We start from the raw sequence: 18,321 nt of genomic DNA on the forward strand, positions 1-18,321 counted from the left end.
GATGAAGCTCCGACCCAGGATGGACGTAGGCTAGAATCTTCCCGGTAAGCGCACCTTGGGGTGCTACACACAGATGATTAGAAATGGGCTAGTCCAGGTGCGAGAGTTAGCTTAGAAGAGAATGGGCCAAGCAGTGATTAAAAGAATACAGTGTCCGTGTAATTATTTCGGGTAAAGCTAGCCTTGCGGGCAGTGGGGTGCTGGGGACGCAGCCCCGCCGCTCCCCTATTACTACACTATGGGATTGACTCTCCTAGAGATGTCAGGGAAACCACACACATGAAATCTCATCAACGTGGCTGCCTAAACAAGAGCAGAATAAGGATGGCAACAATAGACAAGCCAACTTAGGAAGGGAAACCACATGGTGCTCCAACCCTAGACAAAGAACTACAGGCAAAGAAGGAATACTGAGAAGTGAGAAATAGTTTTCTTCAGAAAAGAGGACCCCAATTGTTTATCCAATACCAAACATATATACAACCTGAAATCATATACAAATAAATAACATTATGTGAACTGAGCAGGTTGTATTTATAAATTTAGTAGTTTATATATATTAGGAACAAATAGGACACCTGGGAAATTCTTTTCACATCTCATTTTTCTGGAGCTACATTACACAGAAGTCCATTTTATCTAATGACTCACACCTGCAATCCCAGCATCTGGGAGCTGAAGCGGGGGAGTCTCTGAAGTGAAAACAAAATGCTGCTAGCCAAAGCTGGGTAGGGATTCTCCCTGCCCCAGGCAAGACCAGGACTAACCCGACTCAGCATGGCTCTGCCTGGATGAAATGGGAGGAAGCCATAGGATCCGAGCCAGGAAGGGAAGAACACTTTTTACCTCCTGGGGTTTTCTTGAGATTCAGAAAAAGAATGCACAGACTGATTAGCATACTGTGTTGTGCAATTCTATGATATCTCATACGTACTGAAACTAACATATGGAGATAAAAGACGGGTCACTATGCACAGAGAGAGGCTCCCACGAAAGTCTAAATCTGTCTCTAGAGATCTCCAGGGATTAGTTAAAGGGACATTTGTTTGGGGAGAAATTCAAAATCTGTCCCAGCGCAGGGCTTTCGAGGGTTTCTGCTCCACAGCCAAGGCATACTCCATGAAGTACGCACAAAGCCCAGCTTTGTTTCGCTCATTCACGTATTTAATAATTGCTTATTAAGCACTTACCATGTCTAACTCCCTCTGTCAAGTATTATAGAAAAGATAAAGCTAAACCAGCCCTTGCTCGGCTCTTGGGAATCTAAGCACAATCATCTTTACAGAAGTCCAGAAAAGAGGAACACAAGCTCCCATGACTACATAATTCGTAGACAAAGCATGAAGACCCTGGGCTTCAGACACGTTGGTTTGAATTTAAATACACAATTCACTGGGCAGGTTGCCTTGAAAAAAAAAGTCGCTAAAGCTCATTTCTGTTTAAAATCTTTACTGAGATGGAGCTTACACGGCATACAACTCTCCCACTTAACAGTTACAACTGACTGTGCTTCAGCACATCCGTACACTGGATGACAATCACAGACTACGTCTAGAGAGCATTTTTCCTTTCAAGAGGAGTCTTGGGCCTGGGGAGATGGCTCAGTGGACAAGAACATTATGACTAAGTATGAGGATCTGAGTTCAAATCCGAGTGCAGAAATGTGTAAAGTCTGCTGTGACAATGTATTCCAGAAACCCCTGCACTGGGGGAGGGGTAGAAATAGGAGGAGGGTGAGGCCTTGCTGGCCACCCGGTTCAGGAAGAGACCCTAACTCCAGAGAAAAAGGCAGAGTGACGTCCTCCTCTGCCTCTATGCCTGCTCACCTGATTACACATGCACAACCCTACATACACATACATATCCCACACTCGCACACACGTTTTTAGAACAGGAACCGTGTACGCCATCAGCAGTCAGTCCCCATCAGTCTTCCTCTGGATGGGGTAACCAGAGTAAAACTATTCCCTGCTGATCCTGTAACAGAGAGTAAACGCAACACATCCGAGCATCCAGCACAGTACCGGGCCCTCACTCGACACCCCTCACATGCACATGAGGTAAACTTCAAAACGGAAGCGATGCGCAAGTGAACACGGGTACGATCAGTTCAGAGACGCACGAACAGTTCGGAGACTGAAGAGCCTGCCTGGATTTTTGTCCTCACATCGGGACTCTCTCCCTGTTCTACCAGAAAGCAGGAGACAGGAAGCCAGTCACAAAGCCTAAGTGTGAAAATGCCAGCCTCTGGCCAGGTGTGTTGGAGTGAAAGTTTCAGGAGACATCCTCACCCGGGCGCACAGGCCATCCGCCACGGCACAGTCTGCTGTTCCTGAGTTAAGTGCACCACCACAAGCCCGTATTAGACAAGCAGCTGGAACCATCCTGTCATGTTTCCACCCTTCGGAGTGAAAACAGACATGACGGGTGCTCACTTGGCTGTGCAGGCACTTTCCACTGAAATGGCAGCTCCTCAAGCTTGCGGGCTGCGGCCTCGAGTTATAATTTATTACTGTTTCCCTTATTCCCTTGCCTCGGCAGAAAACAGAACATAGCACCTACATCTCAAGGCCCGTGAGAGGTAATAAAGTATAATTATTTTGAATTTATGATTAAGCCATAAATTACGTGTACTTTTTACTTCAGCTGGTCACTTAGAGGCTGGGGGAGGAAGGGAATGGGGTCAGAAGCCTTTTCTTTGAATAAAATGTCTAAATCTAGGCAGGGCTGAGAAACACCTGAAGGATTTACAAAGATACTACAGTCTCCAAGTTAAGTCCCAAGAGAGCCCCGAGTCAGGCTAAGTCCTAGTGACCTCTGTTCTTCCTGCCCACAGGGCGACAGCTCCACCTAGAGTGCCATGTTGCCTTGAAAAACAGAAGCAGGCATCACACTTCAGGCTACACCACATCAAATGCTCACGGCGTTCTGGCCTTGCTGCTGCTAAGCCACAAGTATTTCATAGATGGGGAAATAAATCTAAAAAGAACGACCAGGTTCCATGAGTGAGGGTAGGCCCCAACCAAGTAATGCTGGTTCGCTGAGTTCCATTCAGCAGTGGCCAGATGCTAACCTGTGTCCCCTCCAAAGCCAACTGGTGAGATTTCCCACTCTTCTACTTACTCTGTGAGGTTATGGAGATATTCTTGTAAAGCAACGAGCTGCGAAGCCCGCAGAACCCAAGGCCTGAGGCAGGAGAAGCAAGCGCCCACATTCAGCGCTCTTCCATCACCGCCTCGCCTCATTGGTTCTCCAGTGTGCCATGGCTCAGGTCCCAGCCTCGACACTAAGTCCCATCCTAAGTGAAGCCCGAAAGGCACAGGCCTCCCATACCACCCCCGACTCCTAACAAGTGCAGTGAGGAATAAGGCATAGATAGGGAGGTTCTTATTTTACATCGAGGGTCAAGACTCAAAGATGTGCCGACACTGCGGGGGCCATGCATAGTGCAGCCAGCCTGATCCTGCTCAGCTGGCAGGAAGTCCTACCTACAGTCTTGCCTTACTGCCCTCTACACACGGTGAGTGAAAGCAACAGAGCCAGGCATTTCAACTTCTCTACGGTCTCTTTCTGCTTCAGCCGAGGATTCCGTTTCTGAATGGGACGACGAAGGCTCTGAGGTAGCTGGTTAGAATACTAACAACAGACATGCAAAGGGAGACTCCGCTGGACTGGAGTAATCAAAGTAAAGAGACCAGAGGGATCAGCCATGAACAGTGACATTCAAGACATCACAGTGATACATTAAGGGGGACCAGCAGAGGTTAGCCCAGTGTTTACTCACCTTTGTCCCCAAACATCCCACCTCCACACCCAGCTCCTGGTTAATGAACAGAATTTAGTCGCTGTCCCTTGAACTGTATAATCTGCTTCACGAAAACACAAACCCAGTTTGTCTCCAAACACTCCCAAGTCCCTAACTCCCTGGCTACAAGCAGTCTATGGAAAACAGCTGTGGCAAAGTAAATCATTTGACTCTGAGAAACACCAGAGTGAATGTTTTTTTTTTTCGTTTTTCTTTCTTTCTTTTTTTTTTCCTCCTCTAAGTGTGTTTTGAAGTCCTGGTTGGAAAAATTAGTGAAAATTGTAAATCTGTTTGCAAATCTGGTCTTGTCTAACTCTGAGATTAGGGCAAAGATTCCAATTTAAAAGTAAAACCGTGACAACCCCGTGAAGGGTGTCCTCAGGCACTGCCAACAGGGCTTTCGCTCACACCCGCGGCACCCGACACGCTCCCCATCAGACACCCCTGGAGTGTTCACTTGAGACGAAGGGGTTCAAGCTGCACTTCCTCTGCAGACCCATACATTATTATAAATTGAGCTAAGCCGTTTCCTTTCTGTAAGTGCTGAGAAGTTCAGGCTCAGTTATCAGAAGGCTCGGAGCCGTCCATGGGGCTCCTTATTATTTGGGTCTTTAAAAGCTAATATGAAAAGGCAAAATTATGCAATGGTTGTTTTTATTATTTTTTCAAATTATGAGTTTTTTAAATAGCAGATGGAAGAAAATTCATTTTAAAAATCAAATACAATATTTTCATTAAAATCCATTCTAAATGCAGACTTTGGGGGGGTACACTTGCTATGCCTAAATCAGTATAGTAGAAACCAACAATGTCACCTATGTCTGAAGGCAGAAGGTAGACAGTACTAGGTTTTTATATCCTGAATATCAGCTTCTAAAAACAGCACGAATTTCTTGAGTTGATCACCTACAAGTACACAACACTTAGAGACTCGGCAAACGTTTGAATATATACACATTCATTCTTTGTAATGACTACATCAAAAGGACAATGCAATCAATTAAGTGTTTTGATAATGTAATTAATTAAATGTTTTCACTACTAATTAAGTTACTAAATTAAAAAGAAAAAATTTTAAATGGAAAAAAACAAAACCCAGAATACTGTCATCCTTTCTTCCCTTAAAGGACGCTTAATGGAGAGAAGCCGAGTGCAAACCCAGAGCAGGGGGAAGAACGAGCGTGCGACAGGGACGGGGAGGCTACCCAGAGAAGAGAAGGGCCCCGTGTGGAAAGGCTGAAATCTGCATAGACCCAAATGTCAGGTTCTAACGCCTACCTCTTAATAGTTGTATGGTAGACTCACGGCTGGGTCCGCCAGTCTAACTAGACTTCTTCTTTATAAGAAGAGCTAACATTTGCCTCTCGGGCCTACAAGCAAAATAACAGAATACTTCACTTGTCATTAATTCATAATAAATTGCTGCTATTAGTACTGCTACCGTTCCAGATATGCATGTATGGGGAAAGACTGGGCAGGAATCAGTCAGATACAAAACTTGTTTTTATAATCTTTCCTCTTGTACTCTACACAGTTTCTCTTCTCTAGGATGAACATCTGCTGCTTTTTCCTTTTTAAATTCTGTGCATGCATGTGTGTCTGTGTGCAGATATATGCATGTGAGTGCAGGTGCCAACAGAGACCAGAAGAGGGTGTCAGAAGCCCTGGAGTTACAGGCAGTTGTAAGCAGCCCCATTAGGGCGCTAGGAATTGAATCATTCTCTGCAAAAGGGTACACATTCTTTACCCCTGAGTTATCTCTCCCACCTCCATATTCTGATTTTTAATCAGAGAGAATCATAGAGAGGATGTTGTTAAATGCACAGAAGACAGCAAAGCTTTTACAATGCAAATCCACTGGTTTCATATACAGATAAACAGGAAGCTATTTGAAACGGGTCCATTCTGGCTCTTATCTCCTCCACATATACAAATTATTACCAGAAATTACAGACAAAGTATCCCAAGAAAATCCAAATTTAGAGAGAACACAAAAAACTTAAGTTACAGTCTTTTTATACAAATGGCACTCAGTGATATGGATAGAGACTTCAGAGTAAAAGCATGGATCAGGAAGTCAAACGGGAATGAAGGGGGAGAGGCCCTTAACACTGACAACATCCAGAGTTTCAGCATCCTGGGACCCCACTGACATGATCACACTTGGAGTGGGAAAAGCACCACTCGTGAAGACTGTGCCTGCCCTGGTCTCTGTTCTGCACATATGAATGGAGTGATGGACAAGTCTGCACCTCTGCCCTCTCCCTCAGAAGGCTGTGTAGAGTCGCAGATTGCATAAGCCAACAGATGTGTATACCGTGTAGCAAGATGCCAATGGGAAGCAAACATTGAGCTTGAGCTGCAAAAGGATACAGCACTAAGTCACATGAGTACTTCCAATCCAAGTGCAAACTCCAAGGAAAAAGCCTCAAACGGGCCTACTGCAGAGTTAACACTCCCTCAATTAAAGTTATTAGTGTGCCTGTTTGTCTGTCTGTCTGCCCCACCCTCACCCTCTCTAATGTAAATAACTCTTATCTCACTAAGGAGGTATCATTTTAGCATCCATTATGCTAATCAAATAATAAACATCTAATGTCTGATATTAGGAGTAATAATGAGATCCTTTTTTCTTCTTATTGCTATGCATTTTTATTGGCATACATTTACTGTGTGCTTAATTTGCATAGTATTCATATAAACTGTTAGTCTCTTATTTAAACAAAGAATAAAATTCAGACTATGATCTCCAACAAAGAAAAGTAGTGTGTACTTAATAGTCTTTTAGTTTCTCTACAGTCATATTTACCAAACACTTGTAGTTAGGTCAGGTAATATTGGTTTTCCATGTAAAATGGTGTTATAAAATCATCTTCAAAATTAAGCTTATTTCATTAGTGCAAAAAAGTTTTTGAGAGAAATAGTACATGAAATGCAGAGTTAGCAAGTGACTATGGCAAGGACCTGGACACTGACATGCAATACACTGAAGTCTGGAAAACACTAACGTGCCAGTTCAAACTATGAAGTCCTAGAAAGCAAGGAGCAAGATTTACTGCTCCCGAGTGTCTCCCCAGAACCTTATTCCATACCGGCAAGGCAGAAACTCCATAAATACCAAACTTAACAGGAAAATAATCCTAACCAAAAACTGATCTCACACCCTGGTTCTTCCTAGCTAAAAAGCCAACAGACCATTAGATCTCTGTAAGCAGACAGGAATAAGAGAAACCTGGGGACACACAGAAGACATGCGTGTGTTCTGTGGAGGTGCACCTGCGAACACCAGTACATGCGTGTGTATACGTACGGAAGCAAGAGGTCAACCTTGGCACTCTTCCTCCAGCCTGTTTTTCAGACAGAGTCTCTCTCTGCCTTGAGCTGGCTGATCAGCAAGCCCCAGGGATCCTCCTGTCTACTCTCCAGTACTGGATTTACTAGGGCACGCCATCACACTAGGGCTTCTTTCTGTGGATCATGTCCAGGTCCTCATGCTTGCATGGTGAGCCATCTCCCTAGCCCGTTCATAGAAACAGCATATGTTTGCACATTTTGCAGTGGAAAACAAGTTGAGTATAAATAACACCAAAAATTCCAAAACAAAGCAGCAAAAACCAAAGCACCCCAAACTCCACAACTTCATTTACTGTAAGCCCATAAATAATACTTTTCAAAGAATTAAACACAAGCAGAGAGAAAGATCCTGTGACCGAGCCTGAGAGGAAACTGGCTTGTTGCTCTTGCAGACGACCCGGGTTCAGTTCCCAGCACCTATGGTGGCTCACAGCTGTCTGGAATTCCAGTTTAGGGGGATTCAATCTCTTCTTGCCTATAGGTACCAATATGCATATAGTGCACAAACATACATGCAAGCAAACTCACTCACACACACACAAAACAAACAAACATATATGTATATATATGAAAAGAATAAATTAATTAGTGACATGTTCTCAGAACATTCACTATGAATACAAGGTACTCAAAAAGTTTATTTTAAAAGACAGACCCCAAACATGCATGCCCCCATGACTCTCTGCTCAGGCAAGAGGAACAGCAGTGCCAGAGTCTTCCGACATTACCCAGCATGAAATAGCAGTCTCCCTGATGAAGGGGTATTGCCAAGCCCGGCGTCTCGATATCCCACGAGATCTTGAAAGCAACATGCCAAGTGTCGGGATCTCTGCCCTCGAAGCTGGACTCATCCTCACTTTCATCCTCAGAGCCTGTGGAGACAGGGGAAATGGTCAGAAAAGGCACATTACCTTAGAAATTACTGATCTCTTAATAAAATATGGATGTTAGGTAAAGTACATCCTTTTGTGTTATAATTTCTAAAAACAAATTTAAGAATATTCTTAGCATGAATTTACCTTTTCCACCAAAAAAAATCCCCTTAAATATAATAATGAGGAAATAACCAGAGATTAAGAGGAAAATAAAAGATTTGTTCCGTTCAAAGCAAATAATAAGAAAAGCTCAATTAAGGGGATGTCAAGAACATATTAATTGCCACAACAATACAGAGGGAAGGGAAAGCTAAAAAATACTATACAACGTGGACAGGGAACTATGAAAGGGCCCTCTCTCCGGGCAACCGGCTCAGAGTTTCAAAACCTCCTTCCTAAATATATTTAAGGAACATGTAGGTCATTTTAGTAAGCCTCCATACTGCTTAAGAGTTTAGAAAAAGACATTTCCGGATTCATCCTATTAAAATAATGTGTATCAAAATACAAAAGAAAACAAGCTTGTACAGAAACCAACCTGACATCAAACAATCAGCGTCAAATATCTAACTATAAGAAAATAGAACCTAGGTCCAACATCACATTAAAAGAACATTCTATGACCTGGAAAAATTTATTTTAGGAATATAAGTGTAGCTCTACAAAAGAGCTAATATCCAAAAGCTTAAGATTTGAAATTCATCATATGAGAGAGAGATCACTTTAGAGACACAAAAACTAAACAACTAAGTACATTATCCTTCCATGAAATCTAAATATAATGGGCTAAAAGTTACTTTCTCAACATGATATCATACAGACCTGCCTCAGTCTCAAAGACAATGGTAAAACTATGCCCAACTCAAGAAATTAGAGAGGGGTGCTGTGGTGGTTTGAAAGAGAATGGCCCCATGGGCTCATGTATTTGATGCTTGGTCCCCAGTTGGTGAAACTGTTTGAGAAGAATTAGGAGATGTGAACTTGTTGGAGATGTGTCACTGGTGGTCTCTCTCGTTCTCTTTCTCTCTGCCTCATGTTTGTGGACTGTGGATCAGATGTGAGCTCTCAGCTACTGCTCCAGCGCTATGCCTGCCAACCGGCTGCCGTGCTCCCCACCATGATGGTCATGAACTCTAACCCTCTGGAACTGTGGGCCCCCAAATTAAATGCTTTCTCTTATAAGTTGCCTGGGTCGTGGTATCTCTTTATGCATATAGAAAAGCAAGTAATACAGAGGCTTAGCAACACAAACATCTATCACTATTCTGATGGGAACCACTAACACAATGGTATCTAGTTAGAGCAGCCCTCAGCTTCTGTTTTACAAGCACAGAACTCACATAAAAACACCCAGTGTGGTGATGCATGCTTGTCATCCCAGGACTGAGGGAGTGGAGACTCGTGGTCCTGTGACTCCAGTGCTAGTCAGTAAGTCCGACTGGGGTGTTCTAGGTCAACGAGAGACCCTATCTCAAAGGAGGTGAACAATGTTCCTAAGGAGGACACCCAAGGTTCAACTCCAACCTCCTAATGCACACACTGAAACACACAGTGCAATAAAACATAATTAAAATGTCAGCTTTCCCTAATTCACCTATAAATTTGAAGTAATGAAAATGAAGATAAAGTAATAAAAATAAACAAAATTAACATTTAGGTGAGTGGCATCATTAACCCTTTCTATTCCAGCACAAGTGTTGAGCCTAGAAAGTATGTTTTTCATACATATATAAATCCATAAAGTTTACTTTATAAATCAGTTACAATAAGAAATTAATAATAATAATAACAAAATAAAGCAATTATAAAAAGATAGGCTAACAAAAGCTATCTGAATATACTATTTCTTTTTTGATACTTTATTAATTTTTATTTTAGGTACATAGGTGTTTTGCCTGCAGGAATGTCTACATGAGGGCACTGGATTCCCTAGAACAAGAGTTACAGACAGTTGTGAGCTCCCATGTGGGTGCTGGAAATTGAACCCAGGTCCTCTGGAAGAGCAACCAGTGCTCTTAACCATTGAGCCATCTCTAGCCACGACTCTCTTGTTTCTTATACTCTCTCTATCCCAAATAGTCTACCAGACTTTTATCTTCTCACTGAATACAAACACTTCATGGTTAGTCTTTGACATCTACATGTCACCAGCAATAAATGCTTAAGATTTGGGGCTATTGTCAAGAATAATAACATTTATCTGAACATCAGCACCTGCAATATAGCCACAGCGGATCTGATAACTACAAGTTATCAGACCACTGACGGCATTAGTGTGCAGGCCTGGAGACACCGGAGTGACTCAGTGTCTCATCCTGGGCCTGACAGAACAGATGGCCGGTTTTTTCAGGCTTCTCAAGGGATGCACGCACTGTCAAAGTCACTAATTGGTTATTTCTAACTTTTCACTTAATAGTTTCAAACAAAAGTTCACCAAAGACAGACAAAATTCCAGAAATTTCAACTACAGGTAATGAGAAGGGAGGTATAAACAAACCAGAAGAGCCGAGGGACACTTGTCTTTCCTCTACATCGCCAGCTGGATCAATGGGCAGACGTTACCGAGAGTCAAGATAAAGAGGGAACAAGACGATGAAAGTCACCCCTGACACACACAAAGAAAAGCTCAGAGGGAGCAGTGGAAGATTCTCAGCCAGTCATATAAAAGAATGCAAAGTAGACTTAGCAGAACTGTTTTACACCTGCCAAGTCAGAGAGACTGCTATTTCCTCACTCTGTTTTGTTTGGAGGCAGGGTTTCTCAGCGCAGTCCTGGCTGTCCTGGAACTCACCCTGTAGACCAGGCTGGCCTTGAACTCAAGAGATCTGCCTGCCTCTGCCACCTGAGTGCTGAGATTAAAGGCATATACCACCAGGCTTCTGTCTTCATTATAAAAGATCCAGTGTTGGTAAGGGTGTGGCCACCTGGTCACCCATACTCTCTGTGTAGGACAATCTGGCAATACATGCTAAACTGTGAATGCTTGGAGAATTCTACTCTTAGGCATGCACACTACTGTTCCTACTCAGCAAGGGTGACAGTGACGACTGAGCAGGCACTGTAGCTTATAGTACTGTTGGCTACGGCTCCAACTTTAAAATTTAAAGACCAGAAATAACTTCAGTATCCACTAGCAGGTTACTCCTTGAAGAATCAGAACACGTCCAAACAATATAATGTCATGTGACCATCACATGACTAAATAGTTTGACTGAACAGGAACACAGAACGACGTCATATAGAATTTGTACAAAGAGGCAGTGGCACTTCTGGAAAAACAATGAATGGAGTGGAAGAGACACAAAAAGAAGCCTGTTGTAATAGGGATTAAAGGTGTGTGCTACAACATCTTGAACTCACAGAGGTCAATCTCCCTCTGCCTCCCAAGTGTTGGGATTAAAGGTGTGTACTACCACACCCAACTACTCTCTTCCTTCCCTTTTTTTTTGTTTTTTACTTTAAGAACTTTAATGTTTAGCATGCATATATTTTTAATACACTGTAAACCATTTAAACATTTTCTTTGACTTTGACTCTTTCTTTTATTGTATATGTCTTTTTTGACTACATGAGTCCTTAATTTAGCAAGCAATATCAGTAGGATTAAAGCCGTGGCTTTGCCAGCTAGATCCAGTCCTTAGCTTTCCAGCCTCATGGCTGAGGTACTGGCTGTAGCCATGTTTACTGCCACAACTCTATGGCATTTCAAGGTCCCTGCCAGCAAGTAAGTTGCAGCATTATGTCCACAGACAACATACAAGTCCTCTCTCTGTAGTCGGCCCTCCTGCCTCAAACAGTCAGAGTTTGCCCTGGCAGGATAGCCCAGAAAGCCGGCATTTTAAAACAGCACAACTTTTTTCCTGCCACAGCTGAAAACAAACAAGCATTCAGTCGGCTTTTCATCAACACCATTTAAATGTTTCGTGGCAGGACCTCTTAAGAGCTGCAGGGTTTTGCAGCTGAAGCTGAGTCAGGAAGCCTCTCTTAGATGAGGCACTTGCTTGCCTCTAGCAAGCAGAGCAGACCGAGGAATTGTTGCTACCAAGAAAACATGCTTTACTCTTTCCCAAGCTTTCTCAGGCTTTCAGTGGATTCAGTTGTCCACACGTCTGGGCGCCAGCCAAAAGTGCACACTCTTTCCCTCGTTTACTAAGTCTTGCTGGGGATAACCCTACACATAAACTTTTCAAGTTCACTTAGGAAATATTAATTGAGCACTTGCTAAATCATTAGAATGGTGTCAGGCACTTGCAGTATCTCTGACTGAAATAATGAACTCAGTCTGGTAGAGGATTCCTTCTACTGGAGTGTTAGTGATTGGCACTGGTAACTGGTAAGACAGCATTTCAAATTTCAAGCCATTACACTTTAAACCGCTGGCCTGTACTCTGGGCCTCAAGGGCAAGGTCTAAGTTTTGACTTCAGAGCTCTGGTGACTGGGTACAGAGGCCAACGATGGGCACTTGCACTGAGTTGCTTTCGGTTCCCACCACTCAGTCCTGTGTTAGGTGGCAGGGAAAGAAAATATCAATTTATTTTTTTAATTTATTTATTTATTAAGGATTTCTGCCTCCTCCCCGCCACTGCCTCCCATTTCTCTCCCCCTCCCCCAATCAAGTCCCCCTCCCTCATCAGCAATCAGGGTTCCCTGACCTGTGGGGAGTCCAAGGACCGCCCACCTCCATCCAGGTTTAATAAGGTGAGCATCCAAACTGCCTAGGCTCCCCCAAAGCCAGTACATGCAGTAGGATCAAAAACCCATTGCCATTGTTCTTGAGTTCTCAGTAGTCCTCATTGTCCGCTTTGTTCAGCAAGTCCGGTTTAATACCATGCTTTTTCAGACCCAGGCCAGCTGGCCTTGGTGAGTTCCAGAAAAAAAAAAAAAAACTCAAACATCTGTTTGTTTATGCTTGTTTGTTTTTAAAAGAACAAAAGGAGAGATGGCTCAGAGAATAGGAGAGTTTGCTGCTCTTTTAGATAACCTAGGTTAGGTTCCCAGCACCCACATACTGGCTCACAACTGCCCAATACAACAGTTCCAGGGATACAATGCCATCTTCTGGCCTCCACAGGCTCCTACATGCAACATATGTGATGCATATAAACTCACACAGGTAAACACACACATACATAACTAACACAAGTTTTAAAAATGAATTTTAAATAACGAAAGTATAGTATAACATTACTGCTAAGTAGAATAGACACTAAAGATGTTGAGTGAAGCTTCAAGGACTCTAAAGTTCAAAACAGAATTCCTGCAGAAAAATGGGACTTGAAAGTTAGTGTTTAGACTGGCAGGGACATTTGAGCAATTACTGAAGACAAAATGATGCTAAGTTGGATGTCATAGAGATGGACAGCGAAGTGCCCATCACCAGTTCCGGCATGTGCATACCACCTACCACTCCCAAACTGCGCAGATCCCAGGCAGCGCATGCCCATACTGACTCCCTACATTCCGAATATCTTGCAGAGAAACCATGTATGAGTTCAAAGCAGAGAAAGGAAGGGAAAGAGAAAGAAGTAGAGAGGGACAGAGGGAAAGGAACTACCTTCATGACTATTCATTCACATTGCTTGGTACTAAGAGTAATGAAAAAGAACAGGTCAAAAAGTCAAGTATTGATCTCTGCAAGGAAGAATGCTAGCAAAGGACCCTCACAGACAGGCACCAGCACGCCCAGATGCAGTCCATTTTTGTGGGTACCTTTTAGTTAACAGGAATTTTTAATTCATTTCTTTATAAATACCATCATGTACTAAGTTCAAAGCCATTTACTTCCTAGGTTAATCCAAAAACCATTTTTAAACATCTTTTTTGAAACAGGGGCAGTGACTTAAAAGAAAAAGGGCTTTACTATCAGGGGCACAGCTACTTTTTAGTTGTGGCTTTTTGAACCTTCCTGGAGGATCTATAGGAAATGGTCACCACAGGCAACGGGAGAGCAGCTGGCAGAACCACTACTATCAAGTGTCCTGCAGACACTTCTTTTTATGCATAATGCATAGCTACACTTGAAAACACTGGAATTTGCAAAAGGGGAGCTAGTGAACCCGAAAGAACTGAAAGGCAGGCGCTCAACTTCACCCGCACTCCACTGCCTTCACAAGTCAAAATCAGTTAGCAACAGATTTAGACTCTCAGTTAAGGGCTGGAGAGATGGCTCAGGGGTCAAGAGCTGCTCTGCCAGAGGGGCTTGATTCCTAGTACCCACAGAGCAGCTCACACTGTCTGTAACCTCAGTTCTAGGGATTTGACCGCCTCCCCTGATCTGGGCACACCAGGCAAGTACATGCATACAAGTAGGTGAAACAGCGCCCCTCCCACATAAGACTTAAAAACAAAAACAAAAACAAAAAAAAAAACCTTTGTATCAAAATCCAAATTTCAACTATTCTTGAATTATAAGGGCATCCATCCCGAAGTCAATTACACGTAGCTATAAGTAAAACATAGCCAGCCCTCTGAAACAAGGCATGACTTTTCTGCTATCTAGAGCTCCCAGGCAGCCACTGTATTTCACTCGTTTGTAATGCCTTTCTGGACCCTAGAGCGAAGTCTGTGATCCGTGCTTTATAGCTAGGACACAGTGAGCCTGACTGCAAATCGGCCTCATGACCTGCTTCCTAACGACAGTTTAACTAGAACCCACTCACGCTCAGTCCTTCCATGGTTGTTTCCACACCTCACAGCAAGACGGCCAGGGAACACTAAGACCACAATACATACCAACCCCAGAATAGCTAGGATTTGACCGTTTACAGAAAACACTTGCTCTCTTCTATGAATTGCTCATGTTGATTTGGCAGAGATGTCAGTGGTACATACTGATCAAGTCGCGCCTAAACAAAATCATAATGGCATCATACAGCTCACACCTGATGGGAGAATGTAACTAACAACATCCAACATAAAGTGATTAAGGCTTGATCCGTTGATCCCCAGCTCTCTGGCAGAAGAATAATGATGTGAGAAGGCACATGCTCACATATTTGCTACCCCAAGGTTGCAAGAAGCTTTGTCCAGGTGGCCTTACTGGTAACAGACACGGTAAGCAGCCATTAGCATGCATGTGCGCGGCATGTAGGGGCTGTGTGCCCCGCCGAGTGTACACTCCCTGGGATGTAACCCAGTTTGCTTAGCTTGTAGATCGCCTGCCTTTCCCTTTGATTTTTGTCCTGGCACTCTTCTGGATCTGGAACAAGACCCTGAACCACAAGCAGAGACAGCAAGAGCAATCACGGCTTCCTGATGCCCCTCAAAAACATAACCCAGCACCCTTGAAATGAACTCACTGAGTTCATTTGAGGTGATGTGTGGTGGAGGGTTCTCCCTTGGGCTATGGAGGGAAGAAAGAAGCTGGAAGTGTGATAAATTTTATTGCTTATGTGTAGTGTTGCTCACAATTGCAGGGAAACCAACTCGTAATTGCCCATAGCAACTGCCACTGATTACTCTTGCCCCATGCCATTTGAAATAGGCAGGGGCAATGGGTTCCTACTCGCCTTTAAACCTCAGTGAAGTTGGAAGGATTTTAAGTGTCTCTGTTTGTTTGATACATGCCAAGCTCCTGTAAACCACAACGTTAAAAAGGTAAAAAGACAACAGAATTCAGAAGAATAGAAATGTAAAGGTCAAGGTTCAAGTATCCATAAAAGTTGCAGATAATTCACCAGTTTGATTTGGTTTTGCTTTTTTGTTTTGTTTTTGTTTTTACTCTAAGTAGTTTTGGATAAAAATGACTCCATTTAATATAAATGACAACAAACGTTTTGTTTACATTTTAAAGCTATATGCAACAATACTGTTATACAGGAAACAAAGCCAGAACCATGAGTGTGATGGTGGAGATTAAACTACTAACCAAAATACATCACAAAGCTTTCATAATTAACATACACATTAATACTGTATGCCAGAAATTTCCTTTATATGCAAGTCTACAACCATCATTATTACAAACTGAAATAAGGCCTATTTCTTAGCTCTTCAGTCAACTTCTAAGATTTCATACTTCTACCTGTGTGATATCTTAGACAACTGTCTTGAACTCAGTCAACCTAGATGTCCTGTCTAGTTCAAGTCAGGCTGTTTAGGAGAGAGGAGAAGGCCTTGAAACTGAACCTGGCCTTGTGTATGCTAGGCAAGTGTTCTACCATAGAGAGGTACCATCAGCCAATGACACAGGTCATAAGGCAAAAGAAACTATAAGTTAAAGATGGAGACTAATGACAGCTCGTCCTGACCTATGACACAGCAGAGGTCTGGGATGTGACAGGAAAGAAAACCAAAGGTGAGAGTTGGGACGACTCCGCCCCAACCCCCATCCCCTGCCTCCACACACACCCAAGGAAGAAAATGGTTCGGCTGGGTAAGCACACACTCGATTCTGGGCTGAATGTCCATGAATAACATGGAATGCTAAGAATTGGAGCTATAAGTGTGGGTAAAGTCACAGAGGGTTTGGTGCAGCATCCCCTGGAATCTTCCATGGAAGCACTGACAAGACACTGATGCCTTCTTCAACAGTTGGCTCTGTTTTTCAGAATGACGCCCATGGTCAAGCCTCTGTGTGTAGACCTGGTGTTCATTTTCCAGACAGCATCTCAGAGGAATAGCAAATAGAAAAATATGCACAGCGGAGCTTTAGGCAACGTCACAGAAGGACCATACTCTAAGAGAAGAGGTGAGAAATACGATAGCCAAGCCACAAGTTTTACAACCCGAAATAGCCTTCTGTGAGTCCTTTCTCAGTCTGTGAGCAAAGAAAGGGTGGGCTGAAGAAATGAAGGATTCTGAAAAGTCTGGATGGGGGAAGCCTAATCAGTCCCAGTTCACAACAGATAAGAGGTTCTCCTTTACTTCAAACAAATAATTCAGGACAAATGAAGTCCCTTGGTAGAGATAAATTATAAAATTAAGTATATGTTTTCTGGAATTTCAGGTAAAATACAGAAAAATCTGAAACCCTTCAACATGATGCCTAGTTTTGTCAGCTTTCGGATTAAGTATTTGGGGAGAAAAAGTTTAAGACAAAAATATTCACATACATAGGAAAAACCTCATTAGGCTGCATTTCATGGACTTGTGGGGAGCATGGGGAAAGTAGAGGAAAAACTGTTTTGGAGGCCCTTGGCTAAAGCTTCAAAATTATGTTACTTAAGTAAAACAGGAAACAAAGGAAGGCAACAGCTGACAATACAGTCTCCAAACCCTGGACCACCTTAGCAGCACACAGAGACTAAGAATTCTTCTAAGAGACTGTTGTTGTAACACAGAAGACCAGAACCAGATGAGCTGGACAACCTCAAGGCATCAGCTGTCCATCCAATACACAAAGATTATCTAGGTTCAAAGACACACAAAGGATATCTGAGGAGGGGGGGGGGGGGGGGCGTGTTGAGAAACCATGCGCTCCAGAAGAGCCAGGAAGGGAAGGGCTGATCACAGCACAGGTACTGGAGCTCCCGGCCTTAGTACTACTTTGCACATTAAGCAGTTGAGGAGACCTATGAGCAAACTACTATCAAAGAAAGGTCAAGGCACAGATATGCCTCTAAGGGCTGATTCATTTCAAACATGCAGAGAGCTCATCGAGACTTCTCAAGTCAGGAAGTGCTGACCAGAGAAAGACAGTGTTGCTAGGATGTGCATGGGTGGTAGATGGACCAGTATATTTTGACTTAGGAGCAATTCATCAAGCTGTGTATTTCTGACATTTATGTCAATCTTTTTTCTAAAATGGTAAGTTCGAAGTTAAGAAAGTCTCAGAGAGTAATGAATAAATTACTCAAAACTATTGAAAGTAAGTAAACCAAAGCCTCAACAACTGTCATATGGATTCTAGGAAAGAGAAAAGTGGAGAGAAAGAAATAAATGACTAGCAAAGTAATTCAAGAAAATGTTCAAAATTAAAGGGCACATGCTTCTGGGTTGAAAGATCTATAAAACAGAAATATGATAGCTTTAAAAAAAATCACTGTGGTACCAGCAAAAAGGTGAAATAAATGAGTGAAAAAGCCAGACTTATCCATATGAATAGAAAATAAAAAGATATTGGTGCTATATTCTAATAACACTATGGAAAAATTACTTTCTACCCAACATAAATAGACAATTCACGATAGAATAAAAAATAATCTTAAAACCTTCAAAGTCGCCGGGCGGTGGTGGCGCACGCCTTTAATCCCAGCACTCCGGAGGCAAGGCAGGCGGATCTCTGTGAGTTTGAGACCAGCCTGGTCTACAAGAGATAGTTCCAGGACAGGCTCCAAAGCCACAGA

General features: G+C 42.9%; 1 protein-coding gene across 2 annotated transcripts in view; it reads right to left on the bottom strand.

The window, feature by feature from the left end:
* The window catches only part of Fto (FTO, alpha-ketoglutarate dependent dioxygenase), a 344,281-nt gene that overhangs the window by 221,951 nt on the left and 104,009 nt on the right, over positions 1-18,321 (bottom strand). For both annotated transcript variants that reach the window (XM_005369598.2, XM_026777285.1), the window contains exon 4: positions 7,888-8,031. In XM_005369598.2, the coding sequence (XP_005369655.1) occupies positions 7,888-8,031 (144 nt within the window). The remainder of the gene's footprint in view (positions 1-7,887; positions 8,032-18,321) is intronic.

This window comes from Microtus ochrogaster, unplaced genomic scaffold, assembly GCF_000317375.1.
Source record: "Microtus ochrogaster isolate Prairie Vole_2 unplaced genomic scaffold, MicOch1.0 UNK54, whole genome shotgun sequence".
NCBI lineage: Eukaryota > Metazoa > Chordata > Mammalia > Rodentia > Cricetidae > Microtus > Microtus ochrogaster.